The 14,225-nt window shown below is 41.0% G+C and overlaps 2 protein-coding genes across 2 annotated transcripts; both read right to left on the bottom strand.

The window, feature by feature from the left end:
• Window positions 1-4,157: 4,157 nt before the first annotated feature.
• On the bottom strand, window positions 4,158-8,654 carry lurap1l (leucine rich adaptor protein 1 like). Its single transcript, XM_010749367.3, has 2 exons — window positions 8,193-8,654; window positions 4,158-5,621 (listed from the first exon to the last, which is right to left on the bottom strand). Exons 1-2 carry the CDS (start codon window positions 8,403-8,405, stop codon window positions 5,238-5,240), a joined length of 597 nt encoding a protein of 198 aa, XP_010747669.2. The 5' UTR covers window positions 8,406-8,654; the 3' UTR covers window positions 4,158-5,237.
• Window positions 8,655-8,794: 140 nt separating this feature from the next.
• LOC104933847 (5,6-dihydroxyindole-2-carboxylic acid oxidase) lies at window positions 8,795-13,811 on the bottom strand. The gene is made up of 7 exons (XM_010749378.3): window positions 13,253-13,811; window positions 12,487-12,809; window positions 11,004-11,208; window positions 10,744-10,911; window positions 10,466-10,645; window positions 10,211-10,357; window positions 8,795-10,124 (listed from the first exon to the last, which is right to left on the bottom strand). Exons 1-7 carry the CDS (start codon window positions 13,605-13,607, stop codon window positions 9,937-9,939), a joined length of 1,566 nt encoding a protein of 521 aa, XP_010747680.3. The 5' UTR covers window positions 13,608-13,811; the 3' UTR covers window positions 8,795-9,936.
• Between the last annotated feature and the right edge of the window lie 414 nt (window positions 13,812-14,225).

The raw sequence follows: 14,225 nt of genomic DNA, 5'->3' as shown, positions 1-14,225 counted from the left end.
CTTTGATTCCCAATATAGCCACGGAAATGCTTTCTGTCCCGGATAGAAAGAGAAAAAGGGAGTGAAAAAAAGGGGGATCAAATAGGATAGAGGTTTGTTTTGTTCTCTCCTCTCTATCTATTGAAGCTTCCTGGCTGATGTAGCCTGCTGTTTTATCTCAGCTGGCTCAACGGGCTCGGCCCGCAGTCAGAAAAAGGCACCAGACACAGCTTACCTCTATGATTGAACCTACTGTACAGCTGTGAAATAACGTTTTATCAGTTTATAAATTTGATGTGATGCCCTTTACCTGCCCTATTCAGGTTACACAGAATATGATGCCTTAAACTCTGCTGGCTGTAACGAGAGTGACGGCGAAATTCACTGATCTTCAGGGTAAAGGTTACACTCATTAAGGGACTAATGATGACTGCTGTAATTAGCCAATCCTTCAAGCATAAAGAGCAGGAAATTGACTTCATGGAAAAACATCACAATAGTTGGGTAATATGTTGACATTAGCTGTGGTCTCACAGTGTAGCTGGTTCCACCCGTTTGTGAGAATGATTTCACAACCAGCCTTCGACTGTGTCTGCATCACAGCACAGTTAAAATAATATATCTGTTTGGTGGAGTATTTCAATGTCAAATGATGTTTTTCACACTTTAAGGACGAGTAGGGTTTCTAATGTTGTCCTAAGCTCTCGGTATTACCAGTTTCAAACATGTGATTGACTAAATTCGGTTGCGAAATTGAAAAATAATGCAATCATTGATTTTTTGGGGTAATTTTTGGGGAATAGTAGAAACAAGCTCCAACATCATCACATTTTAAGTTGATATGGTGAATCCTTATTTACACATTGAGCTGAAACAAATCGAGTCATGTTTCTGTCAACCTACTGTCCAACATTTACTCTCTTTTAGCTCAGTTTCGGGTCTCTACCAACTCCTGATTTACACATGCTCCACTGTGTTTACTGGACAGTCTATGTACTGACCAGGTAATGTGCAGTAGGATTTTAGGAGTTGAACCAAATCAGCCAAATGAGGTTAGACAGTTAAGCAATGAGCCGAAACTCACGTTGTCACATCAGTGTTGGATCAAATGTGTTGAGCACATACAATATTTTACAACAGTACAAACAGGTCAAGGTTCACCGTAGTAGCAAGCTGACGTTAAGACTACACCTAGCAGTTGCAGAGTGTAAATAGAATTAAACATTTAAGTGTGGAGCTGAAGTATAAATGACTTCAGAGCCAGTGCAATACTAAAGAATGCAGCGATTAAGATGTAATTAGTTACATCCTGTGATTCCTAAATATGAGAGGAAAATGGCCCAGAATAGGTCTCATGGGCAATTTGTAATCTGTAACTCCATCTGATAAATAATCAAGAACTCCTTGTTATTATGGTGATTATAAATAACCCCATGAACTATGAATGGAATGCAGTCTGACCCGCCTGGAGACCAGTGTGTTCTCAGGCTGACCTCTTGCTGTATTTGGGTTTGTCAGATGTTTTGTGTGTGTGTGTGTGTGTGTGTGGTGCTTACAGAAGCTTGCAAAGGGTGTTTTTTTTTTTCTTCTTCTAAATCTCAGCTGAGATAATTTATGAGAGCAGAGGCGGCCATTGTTAATGTTTAATATTTGCACTGACGGAAACAAGTGCTGCTGCGTTTGGTAACACTGGTTCCCAGGAGCAGAGACGTTTCACAGGGCTTTTTAAGATCCACAGCTTGGCAGAAGGCCAACCGAGACCTCCTTCAAGAATTTAACTCTGCAAAACGGATATGACTTCCACTTTTGAAATCATCCAATCAGAATGAAGTATTTATTTGGACTGATCATCGCACCAGCAGTGCAGAAAATCTCATGCGAAGCGCAACATTAGGGTTGTGGTTAACCTTGAAGTTCATTAAGTATTTTTCCTAGACGAAACAAGATATTCATGCTATGGGACAGGCCATATTAAGTTTTCCACGTCTTCATAAATCTTCCAACATGGAGCTTCTCATGCCTGGAAATGTAATAAGGCTGACATAGTTAATGTTATGTGCTACATCCATCACAAGTATTAGCATGACTGCATGGCACACAGAGCCATCACAAACATTCATTAAGAAGTCCACCATGTTATGAACAGTAATTACATTATCTTAAGCAAAGCCGTAATGTTTATAGAGCTGTCCAGTCTATTTAAAGTGTGAAACAAACCAGAAGCCTAGTGAGAGAAAAGGGAGAGAATGAATAAGAGGGCCTAATTAAACCAGAATAAAGTCACTTGACAATTGTGTGTATTTACTTGGAATCTGTGGCTTCCTGTCTAAGGGTCCAATGTGTCTCTGGTTCTTTTGATCCCCTCTCCTGAAACCTACTCCAGTAACCCATATCCTGTATCCTCATTTGGTAGCATGGTGACAGTTTCCCAGATACCAGACGGTATTGGTTTCCCTTCATCTTGTGGCATAAACCCAACCCCAGTGTCTAATTTGCTAATGGATCCCTGCTGGAAGCCGCTGTCGCTGGCAGTACACAAGTGTAATTATTTGTGCTCAAGTGAAGTAACTAAGAGAATGAATAAATCATTGTTTTGCACTCTGCTCCCAAACTCTGCACTGCAGGAGTTTCCCTCTGTTTGCTTTCCACAAACAGAGTTTCCTGAATGTCATTCACCCTCGAGACAGGTTGACTAAGTGCTGACAGTAGAACTTTGAGTAACTTCACTTGAAACCGATAATTACACGGCGACATGGACTTGGAAAATAAGGAAAACACGTAAGTCTAAGCTTGAGCAAAGAAGTCAATTTTCTCGAATGTGACTGGATGATTTGGTGAAAGACAGCACTTGTCTTCACTACAAAGGCCAACTGTCAACTGGTTCTCCCATTCATGTAGGAAATGGACACCTATAAGGCCAAGGAAAGGCAACTGTCTGTTTATGTGTAGTGTACCATGTAGCTTTGAGGAATTTTGACTCAGACGCATTACAACATAAACTTGCAGAACCTGTTCTGTAAGTCCAATTACTTCAAGGCCACTAGCTCTAGTCTTAACATTCTCCCCTGAGGGATATTAGTCAGTCTTGACGTAGCTACATATGTTGAGACATGAAATTTGGGGAAGTTGAGAGAACCTTTTTATGATTTTCATCAGATTGCTGACAAGGAGGGTTCATGCTGCCATTCAGGCTCTTTGGTTTAGTGGCCTGAGCCTGGTTCAGCTTGACAGGGAGCTTAAGCTTGCCAAAGGCTCTGGGAGGCAGAGATAAGGAAAGTTCCAAGTATGCTTGATGTGCCTGGATAAAGTGATTGCATTTGTCCGAACTTATGTAACACTAAAAGTGTCTTTTGTGTCCAATCTTGTTATCATGGGCATGCATTCAGAGAACATCCTCACTAATTACATATAGTTTCAAATAAGATGAGATCTATGGACAATGTGAATAATTGAAGACTTATCTAACAAGGCAGGATTTCCAAGTCCTAATGTCAGATCCCAGTATGACAGCTACTGAAGTACTGCGCCCCATGGCCACTCTTTCATTTGCAAGCCAAAGAGACCAAGGTTCTCATCTTTCCTATAATGACTTTCCCTGTATACCCTGTCTGGAACTTCAATTATCACATGAAAGATAAGAAGCTAGTGAGATGCATAAAAATGAAAATAACATAACAGACCATCAAATATTCTGCATGACTGGAATTTCAATCCTGTCTCGTCTTTGATTGGTGTTATTTTTGGTTCAGGTATTGCACTCATGATAGATGCTTGTAACACAGTTCTTCGTGTATAATAATACTTGGTATGCTATCCTTAATAACATCCCAAATGGTATTCCTGTGCTAATAGCCTGCAAACTTTAAAAGGGCCATAAATAGAGAGCAATTTGACAAATTTGGAATCATCCTATAGTTTTGTATTTTATCATGGGAAGTGACATCGAGTGGCAAAATGAATGAACAAGGGTAATTTCCCATGGGATATTACACAGGGCACCACAAAGCCTGACTTCATTAAGAGATTATTATTAACTAAAAAATTTCCAAAAAAAGAAACCACCATAATGTTCATTTTCCATCTCATTAAGATTCCATTACAGGCTCAGTGAGCTGTTCTTTGTTTCTAAAAATTGAGAAAATCACACAACAGCTGCATTAAAAGAAACTTACACAATGTGAGCAAGAGAAAAATCACAATATATTATTTCATTTCCACAACAAAATGAACAGCAATCAATAAAAACTGGGTCTTTCTTTTCGAAAGCAGGCAGCATGAAATACAAATGTCAAACAAATCAACAGAATGAGTTTTAAAAAAAAACAACTAGTTAATCTACAGCAATGTTAAACCTTTTTTTTGTTTGGCAACAGAGAATTAAAATGTGCTCACAAAGCAAACATGTGTTTCACATATTCCCACCATCAACAAATCCCCCATCTGGTGTGAACAGGGTTTTGCCTCAGGCTTAAATTATCTATAAGACAATCAAATTGCTTTGGTTTTCAGTCAAGCATCTGTGCTACTAATCTCATGTGTGTACATGTGAGTTCTACTATCGCAGATTTTTAGCTTAAGAACGTCCATCAGTCAAAACATTTAAGTTAAAAAAAAACAATTAAAAAGCCTAACTTTTACAGTAGGTGCTGCTCAGAATTTGGCATGGAAGCAAATTGCACTTGCTGTAACACTTAAAGTTTAGATGTTTAGCCTCTTGAATCAGTCAGCATGAAATGTCCAATTTTCCAAATGGCTGCTAAATCCTAATCTACTCCCTTTACTTAGATTGGCTGATTGTGGTTGACCTAACAAAGTCGAAGCTGAGTTTTCCCACAGATAAAGAAGGAACTTCGCTGGTGTTGCTACTTATATTCACTCTTCTTTAGCTATTTTTAGGCTAGGAAATACTCTAAATGCTGAGGTATTGAATGACTCCACAATAAATATAACCCTTAAATCATAATAGAGCACATTCTCAATATAACTGACCTGCATGATAAAATATTAAGACATGTTCTCACTTGCATTTGGTGTGACGTTTAAGTGGCAACGGTTTCATGAGTTGTGTTCAATCCACAAAATAAGGAAGCTGGTTTCAAGGTAAAAGGAAACACGTTATTTGGTAAGTCTTGCCAATATCTTGGCTGTTAATAAGGAGAGAAAACAAAATCTGACATCTGTGTTAATTTGTCAGTGTAAATTTTCAAATCTTTCTTCACATCTCAGTAGTCTCTGTAACCACCGCGTTTAGCTTATCATTATCCAAAGCAGTAGTATTCATCTGATTCCACCCTAAGTTTCAGTGGCGATTTGCTGAAACCATCACCGTCAATTTTGTCCACAAAGCAGTCTAGATCCGTAGGTGAAGGGTTGTCCGAGAGATCCTCTGCTAGAGTGTCCAAGTAACTACCCACAGACAGACTGTCCAGCCCGTCACTGTTACCGTCGTTCAAGCTGTTTAAGCTGCCTCGCAGTGAGGTACCGTCCTGGCTGTCTGACAGGCTGTACAGGCTGCCCGTCAAGCTGCCCTCTTGGCTGGCCACTCCTCCCTTGTCTTCTATCATCCAACGGATGGACTCAATGCCCTCGTTGATTGACATTAGCTGCTGCATCAGCTTCACGTCAATGGCTCGCAGATGTGCCTATAAAATGGACAAAAACATCTCGGTCATGTCATGGTTCTTACAGATGATCCAATACTTAAAAGAGTAGTACAATATTTTGGGAAATATGTTTGTTTGACTTGAGTTAATGAGAATATTCACACCACTTTCTTGTCTGCCCATTAATATATATAAGACCTAAAACAACAGATGGTTGGCTTAGCTTAGTATAAAGACAGTAGCCAGCTACCAAAGGTAACACAATGCCCCAACAGCATCTCTTAAACTCACTAAAGAACACACTTATAGACTATATTTGGTTAGTCTATAGACTTTAACAGGTCCAACTTCCTTGAGTTTTGTTGTTGTCCCAAGTGTCCCAAAATGTCAAACTATACCTTTAACACAGCTTCTACATGGAACAATATTTCCTCATGAGTACAATGAGAGTTGATATAATACAGAACCAGAGCCATCACCATTGCGTACTACTGTTACCATTGAGGTTCCAAACTTATTCTAGACGTTGAAAAACAGCAATGGAGAAAACAGTCAGACCACGTGGTTTATTTAGTAGCTCTGTTCTCAAGCTTTCGATCTTACCACACAGTTTTAAAACAGCAGATTAAAGCTCAACATGAATCCAGAAAAAAAGTTTATACATCTACAGTTCTATAACGAGTGTGAAAATCTCCCATCTGCTGATGAAGAAGGGAGGCTCCAGATCAGCTATAAAAAAAAAAAGAAATCAACCTTGTGGCAAGTTTTTTTGTCTCCTGTTGGCATTCTCATGTCTTCTCATGGCCAGAACACAATGTGCTATTTTGTTTAGACTATCTGGCTTTGTTGTGAACAAAGAGATTTAACTATTTGGCACCGGAAAAGGGACTTGTACTGCTCATGTATCAGCACAGGAAACAGTCTGAATCCAGGATTCTGAATGATATCCCTACTTTACACAGTATGGCCATTGATTTAACTTCCTGCCATGACAAACCACGCCATTGACTGGGGATGGAAGTGGACAGCCTATGAAATCATTCAGAGGGAGACCCCTGTGTGGACTGGGTGACAAACAGAATGAAAAAATGAGCAGCTGTGGCAGCCTGCTACATTCAAAGTGCAATGATGCAGATGAAGGCAGACAGGGCTGGTACAGTGTTCCAGACAGCTGGCTTCATACAACAGCCTTTCTTTGGGGTCGGATTTACAACCTGCCTTCATTTAGCTCATATAGCTGCCGGTGTGTTTGTTTTGTGAGCATAACCACCCGCTTTATACACACACACACACACGCAAGCGGAGAGTCATATTGGTATTTTTGCTCACGCAGCTTATCTCCTGTTAATAAGATGGCACCAGTGGGTCAATATCACAAAATGAATTTGAGAAACACAATTACTGCCATATAATTTCCTGCTACAACATGTATAATTTGTCAGATAAAACAAACAAAAGCTAGTCCCTAACCTTTTGGAAGCAGCACAGTGCTCCTTTGATAGGCTGTATATAATGTAAGCCTGGAAAAATTATGTTAAAAATTAGCTCAACATTGCAATGTTGCCAAATGTGTGTGTGTGTGTGTGTGTGTGTGTGTGTGTGTCTACCAGACTTGCGCACAGCAAGGCAGAGCAGTCTGATTGGATTACTGACTAAGCTGTGAAGGGAGGCACAAAAACAGGGAAGCCCAAGATGGCCTAAATTTGAAATGAGCTATCTAACAATAAAACACCACTAATTTAATTACACTAAACTAATTTCTATTTAAGTCATTAATTTTTTTTTTTTTACCCCTTCCCACATATCAGCACAATTAAATGACGTCTGTCGGTAAATTTGACAGTTCAGCTTGCAACAAAAGTGTGCCAAATGTTCCACTCATTATGGGACTCATAATGCTCCGTCACATCAACATAGATTTAAGCCTATCAACACAGGGTGTCTGGGTGATCGGTCAGTCTGCTGGCCATGATTCAGCCCTGCAAAACTCGGTCAACTTTGCCATCTGCTCAGGGAGTCTTAATACCTTTGGTGACCTTAGTTAAAATGGGGGTAAAGCTTCAGCTCACTTGGAAATAATGCAAGTGAGTGTTAGAAGACGTGTAATCATGAAAAGACTTCACATAGTAGTTTGAATAACAAGAGGCAGTGAAGGGGGGTAGGGAGGGTTCAACAAAGGTCTCTGCTGACTGTAGGTGTGAATGGGTATCACCTGCTGACCTTTTTTTTTTATTATTATTATTTAAAAGCCAATGAGGAACACCCATCACTGGAACTTTGCATTTAACAACCACATGTTGATATGTATGTTTTGCATCTAGAATACAGCCTAACCCTTTCCTGGGAACTCAAGCTTGGTCACCAATAAAAGGTTACACACTAGAAAGTTACCTGTCAAGAAACTATGCTAAATAGATTCATGGTGTTTTGTCATTGAGCCTCAAGATAACACACCTGAGAACCGTACAGTTAAGTATTAGTGCGCAAGCTTGTAATTACAGGTTAGTGAACTTTAAAAACAGAAGGCTCAACAAGCAATTTCTATCTGCGTTGCATATAATTTGTATGTCTACAAACTGGGTGATATAGAGAATAAACAAAGAGGCTTACCATTTCTTGTTTCAGGAACAGCATTTTGCTCTCCAGTCTTTTCAAGTCGGTGGAACTATTACAACATTTACGGTTCGTTAAATGCGCAGACTTCTCGTGCTCTTCGTGATGTTTCCCCGCAACAAGAGAACGGATGAGACTATCCGGCACTTTCCGACCTAATTTCGTCTCTATGTCCTTCAGCTCAGGCATGACGCTGTTATCCTCGTCCATTGTAAGACTGTCAGAAAGATTGCGCGTTTATTTGGTTTTTAATTGGGGGAGAGACGCGCGCTCCTTAAAGTAAGGAAAAGTTGCAACAGTTGCGCATTTGCCCAAGCAGCTCGCGGAATAAAGTGCCGAGCCAAAGACACAGTCTCACATTGGATCCACCACGGCACCGCTCTTACACCAACAGACCTCCCCGATTCAAGCGTCTGACCAGTAGTGAGACACTCACACGACAACGTGCTCTCCTGTGGACCCTCCCATAAAGGGAGCTTCCTCTGAAACCAGACACCAGACACAGGTGAGGTTCTGAAAAAAGAGCAAAGGGAGTAACATCTTGGATTGGAACACCATCCATACCTGATGAGGATACAAGTGCAAGATGAATGTAGGTTAAGACACAAGTTCAAAAAAACTCAAAAAGATGTGTTATAACCCTACACACATGAATGATGAGAGAATGTATGAAATATGTTGTGTACGTACATGTGTCTTTTTGTGTTTATTCATGTTTTAATTACACGATCATCAGCACACAGTTTAAAGTCCAACAAACCACCGTGGAAAGCGTGTAAAATGTAATCATTTAAATAATTTGGCATGCCCCCCTCCCCCCAAGACATTTTTGGCAAAAGTATAAATGTATAAACAGAACAGCATTCATCAGCATTTCACAACAAACAAGAGAAATAAAAAGAAGCTGGGATATGGTGTGAGTACACAGGTCAGTGAGGTCTCAACCCCGTTGACTCTGCATTTTGCTACATTTCCTCTGAATCATCATCTCTTCGTTCATTAATAACATTTAAGGTCACTTAGATCAATTTATCTTCTACATTATTAGAAAAACAAAAACAAAACAAAAAACCCCCCAAAGCATGACTCTCCTGACAAGGACAGCTTCAGAAATTGAATTATTGCACCCCCTTGTGGGCGTTATCGCCATTGTACAAACTAAACTAAAAAGTCAGATAAACATTGTGGAAGTTGCAGCTCTGTAAGGTTATGTTTTAATGATCCTGTCACTCTTATTATTTTAAATGTCAATGAGGTCAATTCATTTCTTTTCAGAATCCTCTTTCTTTTCACCTGAGTGAAACCTCAAACACTAAACAACAGAAGGCATCAGCGCTGATAATGATGAGAATCAGCACCACTTGGTGGCGTTGCCGTCACAGTTTCACATCACATCATTTCAGTTGATTTGAACATGTACATTTATTTTCCATTTTCAAATTTAGCTAAAATCTAAAAAAGGTCAGATCTTTGCAGTCTTCGAAAGACATTCTCTTAAAAACCACGGCGTACAACCTTTCCATGAGAAAATGCATGTTCAGTGAGAGCTTTGTTCATCGGGTAAATAGAATTGTTAACTTTTGTACTCCACAACGGCTGATAACGGGGTAACAGAGTACTTCCTATCACGTTGTACCACTCGAGAATCTACACATGCTCTCCAGTGAACAGATTCGGACTTTAACAAACAGGATATTTGCATCACAGTAAAAGTGAAGGGAAGAGACAAGAAGGGGAAAGCTTAGACTACAGATTGGCTTTTCTCCTCGCCATAGCGCTGATACTGTTCCCCGAGCAGAGGCTGGTGGCCCTCCATCTTGTAAGATCTGGCACGCACGGCGCATGTGGTGGCGGCGAAAATGACTGCGACGAGCACAAGGGCAGCGACTATTGTCATGGTGATGATTTCAGTCAGGGTGAAAGGTTGCCCTGGAAAGGTAGAAGTGGATGATTATTACCTGAAAGACTGAAAACAAATCTTGAGTGAAATGTGAGAAGTAATCCGACATGAATACCTGGCCATTCAGCTTCATAAGAGTAACCGAGATTTTCAGGAGCAGTCAAAAACATCTCGGCGTTAGTCACTGGAGGCCAGAAAGGCACCATGTTGTAACCCCTGTTGTGTCCAATGGGGGCATTTTCTTCAGGATAGACAGCCGCATCTGTTGAAAAACACTTGAAGTTAGCCTAAGAGCTCATAGTGCCGACAAGAAAGAAGTCAAACACACATGTGTTACAATAGAAACAACAAGATTTTGCTGTTAAAACACCTGGACCGTGTCTCCTCAACCATTCATCAAAAATAGCATCGGTGTAAGTGTGGAGCAGGACGAAGATGGGGTCATTGGGTGAGAGGTGAGTCTGTCCTCCTGTGCCATTCAGGAACAGATGGGCCAGGTTGTGGAGGCTCCTCACCACAGGGTCATAGTTCCCCTTGGGGGCGCTGTAGCCTGTCAAAACAACAGGAAATGGCATAAGAAAACTCTGTATCTGATGTAGAAAATACCGTAGGGCAGCCAGACAGTGCGGCAAATATATTTGTAGTCACCTTCAATTGTGTTTCTGAAGCTTTCACTGGAGGTGGAGTAGTAGGGTGCTGTGTCAAACGCATTAACCTGCAGGCAGTCAGCCACATCCTGGGGTTCTGGGAGACGCTGGACCATCGGCCTGTTGACATTTCCTGCTGGGTTCCTTCTGATTGGAGAAGTCTCCGTGTCTGGAAGGTGACGGGAAAATAAGTTACGAGATAGAGGAAAGCAAAGAATAAATAGGATCACTGTAAACATCACTAATACACAATAGTCTTACTGTTGCAGATGGTTCCAAGTGTGTCATAGTCCTCTACGCTCTCACAGATGACCCTCCACTGGGAGAAGATAGAGTTGGCGCTCAGGGAATTCATGTCAAAGCTGCTCCTGGCTCCCATCAGGTCATCTGTGCAGATGTCACATGTGCTTCCACCGATGGCAAAGTTCCAGTAGGGCAGGGCGAAGGACGGGTCCTGCAGCATATCCTGGTTGTTTCAAACAAATAGAGCTTGTGAATGTGGAGATACAGCTCGAAACAAGAGGGGAAACAAAACTTTGAGGAGTTCGCTTGAGGCTTTATTTTACTGGCCCCGCAACAATGTATTCTCACCCCCTTAGGTAATGAAGTATCCATCGAGTCTCACTTGGTATTGGAATCATAATGCGCGGAATAAATTGGATACAATTTTCATGCACTGCGATTTGCTTTAAAGATATATAATATTAAAAATGTGCTAATTTGCAAATTATATAAACACATTTTTGGACTGTAGTGAAAACATACAGGTACAATTATAAGTAAATGTGTCAATACAAGATTTATAAGTACAAATACTCATTGATCTCAAGGGAACATAGACTCTCACTCCAGTAAATCACTAACTTTTTATTTTGGAAAAAAAAAGGGGAAAAAAAAGTTTAAAGTTACTACATTGCATTCTGAAAGTCTACACTTTTTTGATGAGAAAAGCATTAATGGATACCAACTGCTGCTCATGAAACCTTTAATCAGATATGCTTCAATTGCAGGACAAGGAACTGGGACATTTTATTTTTTAGTCATCTTGGTTGACAGATTGCATCCTGAAAAATGAGCACTCTCCTGCAATCTGTGCCTGTCAGTGTGCATACTCAATAGAGTTTTTAAAGAAGTGGCTAACTTGGGAGGATGACTTAACCATCAACCTGTATCCAGTATACGGATGGAGACTCTGTCCAACATCTAGAACTTTAATTTCACTGCTTGCAAGTGCATTATTGTGAAGTATTGGTTGGATATAATAATTATACAAACTCTTTGCTTCCATAAATCACTTTTGCGATTGCTGCAGTTTAATAAGTCCTTTCACCAAAGCTCTGTATAATCAACAATAAAAAACAAAACTATTTGCTACAAGCAGTCTCCAAATAGATGGTGTGCAGATCAAATCGAATCCCATAAAGCGCTTAAAATCATATTTTGCGCGTCGAAATTGCGTCGTACATTATGATTTTCTCGCCAATACAGTTATGAGGAGACACATTAGGTAAAACAAACACACCGGAGGAAACGACAGTTGGGTTGAAAGGGGCTATTAGTCGCTGATATATTAAGTACATTAAAAAATGTGGATAAGCAGTCAGGTGGCGATTACCCTCCACAGAGAAAATCTATTTTTAATCTTTAAATGACCCGTCACATAAGAGCTATTTCATGGAACTATTATGTATGCCATTATATCACGATTAGTCTAATTATACACCCTCTTTATACAGCATCTTACCTGCATGTCTCGCTCCAGCTGCAACAGGTGGTACCTGTGCCAAGTGACAAATCCGGGCCCCTCATGTGAGAAGTCCACTCCCCCGAAACTGGCCTGCCCCGCACCTAGGAACGTCTTGCTGACAGAGAAGTAGTGGGTCCACACAAAGTAGTTGTAGATGGTGATGTTCTCGAACTGCACGGTGTTCCCGTCGGGACCGAAGATCTCCGCATAGCGCCGCGTCGCGATCACGAGGTCCGGGTGCACCGTGCGCTTGGCCTGGTCCAGCGCGTTAACGAACGCACGCTTCTCGTCAGCGCTGAGCTGCATCACGTTTCTCCTTACTGGGAGGATTATAGCAAAAGGAAAAAAGTGGATTAACACAATCAGTCATGCGTTAATTGCAGATCTTCCCTTAATGACCGAGAAAAGAACGTCAGGAAATGTGCGTAATTGACAGTTTTAATCAATTGGTTTTGTCATCATATGCATTTTTCCAAGTTTTAGGGGTTGAATTTTTTTATGTGCTTTTTGCATCTTCTTTCATGGGAGAATACTTTGAATTAACTGAGGCAAAACTCTGTCTTTGTCCAGTGGAAACATTAAATTCACAAAAAAACACAACACCACTAGTTAATTCGGCTTGGTGTGGTGTTCTAAACTAGTGCCAAAACCAACTCCAGATGTGCTATGACCTCTCCTAACTCCCCATGAATAAGAATCATTATAGTGATGACATGAATATAATTTGGATATTTCCCAAGACTTCCCGTGGAAGCGCACTCACCAACATTAATCCTCTGGTCACAGTTGGCTCCAGTCCATCCGTGTCTGCAGCGACCACAGTTAAAACCGCTGAAATTTCCATTACACTGACAAGTACGGTTGAAGAAACGGACGGGCCATCGTTCCCGATCATCCCGCCCGTCGTGCGGGTACTGAGGGCCGTGCTGGCGTGAGTCCACCGCAATGGACACACACTCTCCGCGCCCTGTGCTGGAGCCACACGGGTCGTCGTTGAGTCCAGATGGGGACGGACAGCACTGTCCACTCCTGAGTCCTTCGGGTGTCACGCACTCTCTGGGGAATTGAGCACTCACGACCACCGCGCCCACAAGCACAAAAAAGCAGTACTGAAACATTATCCAAAAAACCGTTGCCAAATTTTACGCACGGTTGATCTGGAGTTTAATTGACTGAATATTGACCTGTAAATACACACTTCAACTAAAACCTAACCTAAAATGAACATGGATCCTTTGAACACATTTGAAATTGCTTTCTTCATGAACAAAGTTTGTATTAAACCTCCCCTTCCATGCGCCCAGAGCCCTGCTTCTAAACCAGTGAACCATCGACCTTAAATACCGGATTAGCGCATGACTACCCGGATTTTCGGACTCCCGCGTGATGCCATCACATAACATCACATTTCCTACTGTGGAAGGAGAGAAATAAAGTAGTGTGATCATGCACAGCATTGTTCTCCTAAAAACCCACTGGACCTGCTGCGTTTACCCAAATGACTCCAAACATTAAATGTGAAGAAGTCGAATTAATTGCAAAATTCCTTCAGAATAAAACACAAATTATGATAAATTACTGTGTGCACATGGACTGTAACGTTTCAATACGCCTTTATGAGCGTATGAAAATGAATTTGTTATGAAGTGATAGCCTTTTCCAAATGCATACAAGAGTAGATGTTTGTGGAATTAAAACAATCAACCTGGGGGCTGCGAGCAAATAGAAAAACACAC

Source organism: Larimichthys crocea, chromosome III (assembly GCF_000972845.2).
Source record: "Larimichthys crocea isolate SSNF chromosome III, L_crocea_2.0, whole genome shotgun sequence".
Taxonomy (NCBI): Eukaryota; Metazoa; Chordata; class Actinopteri; family Sciaenidae; genus Larimichthys; species Larimichthys crocea.
The sequence above is the reverse complement of the archived record's forward strand: the minus strand, read 5'-3'. Positions and strand labels throughout refer to the sequence as shown.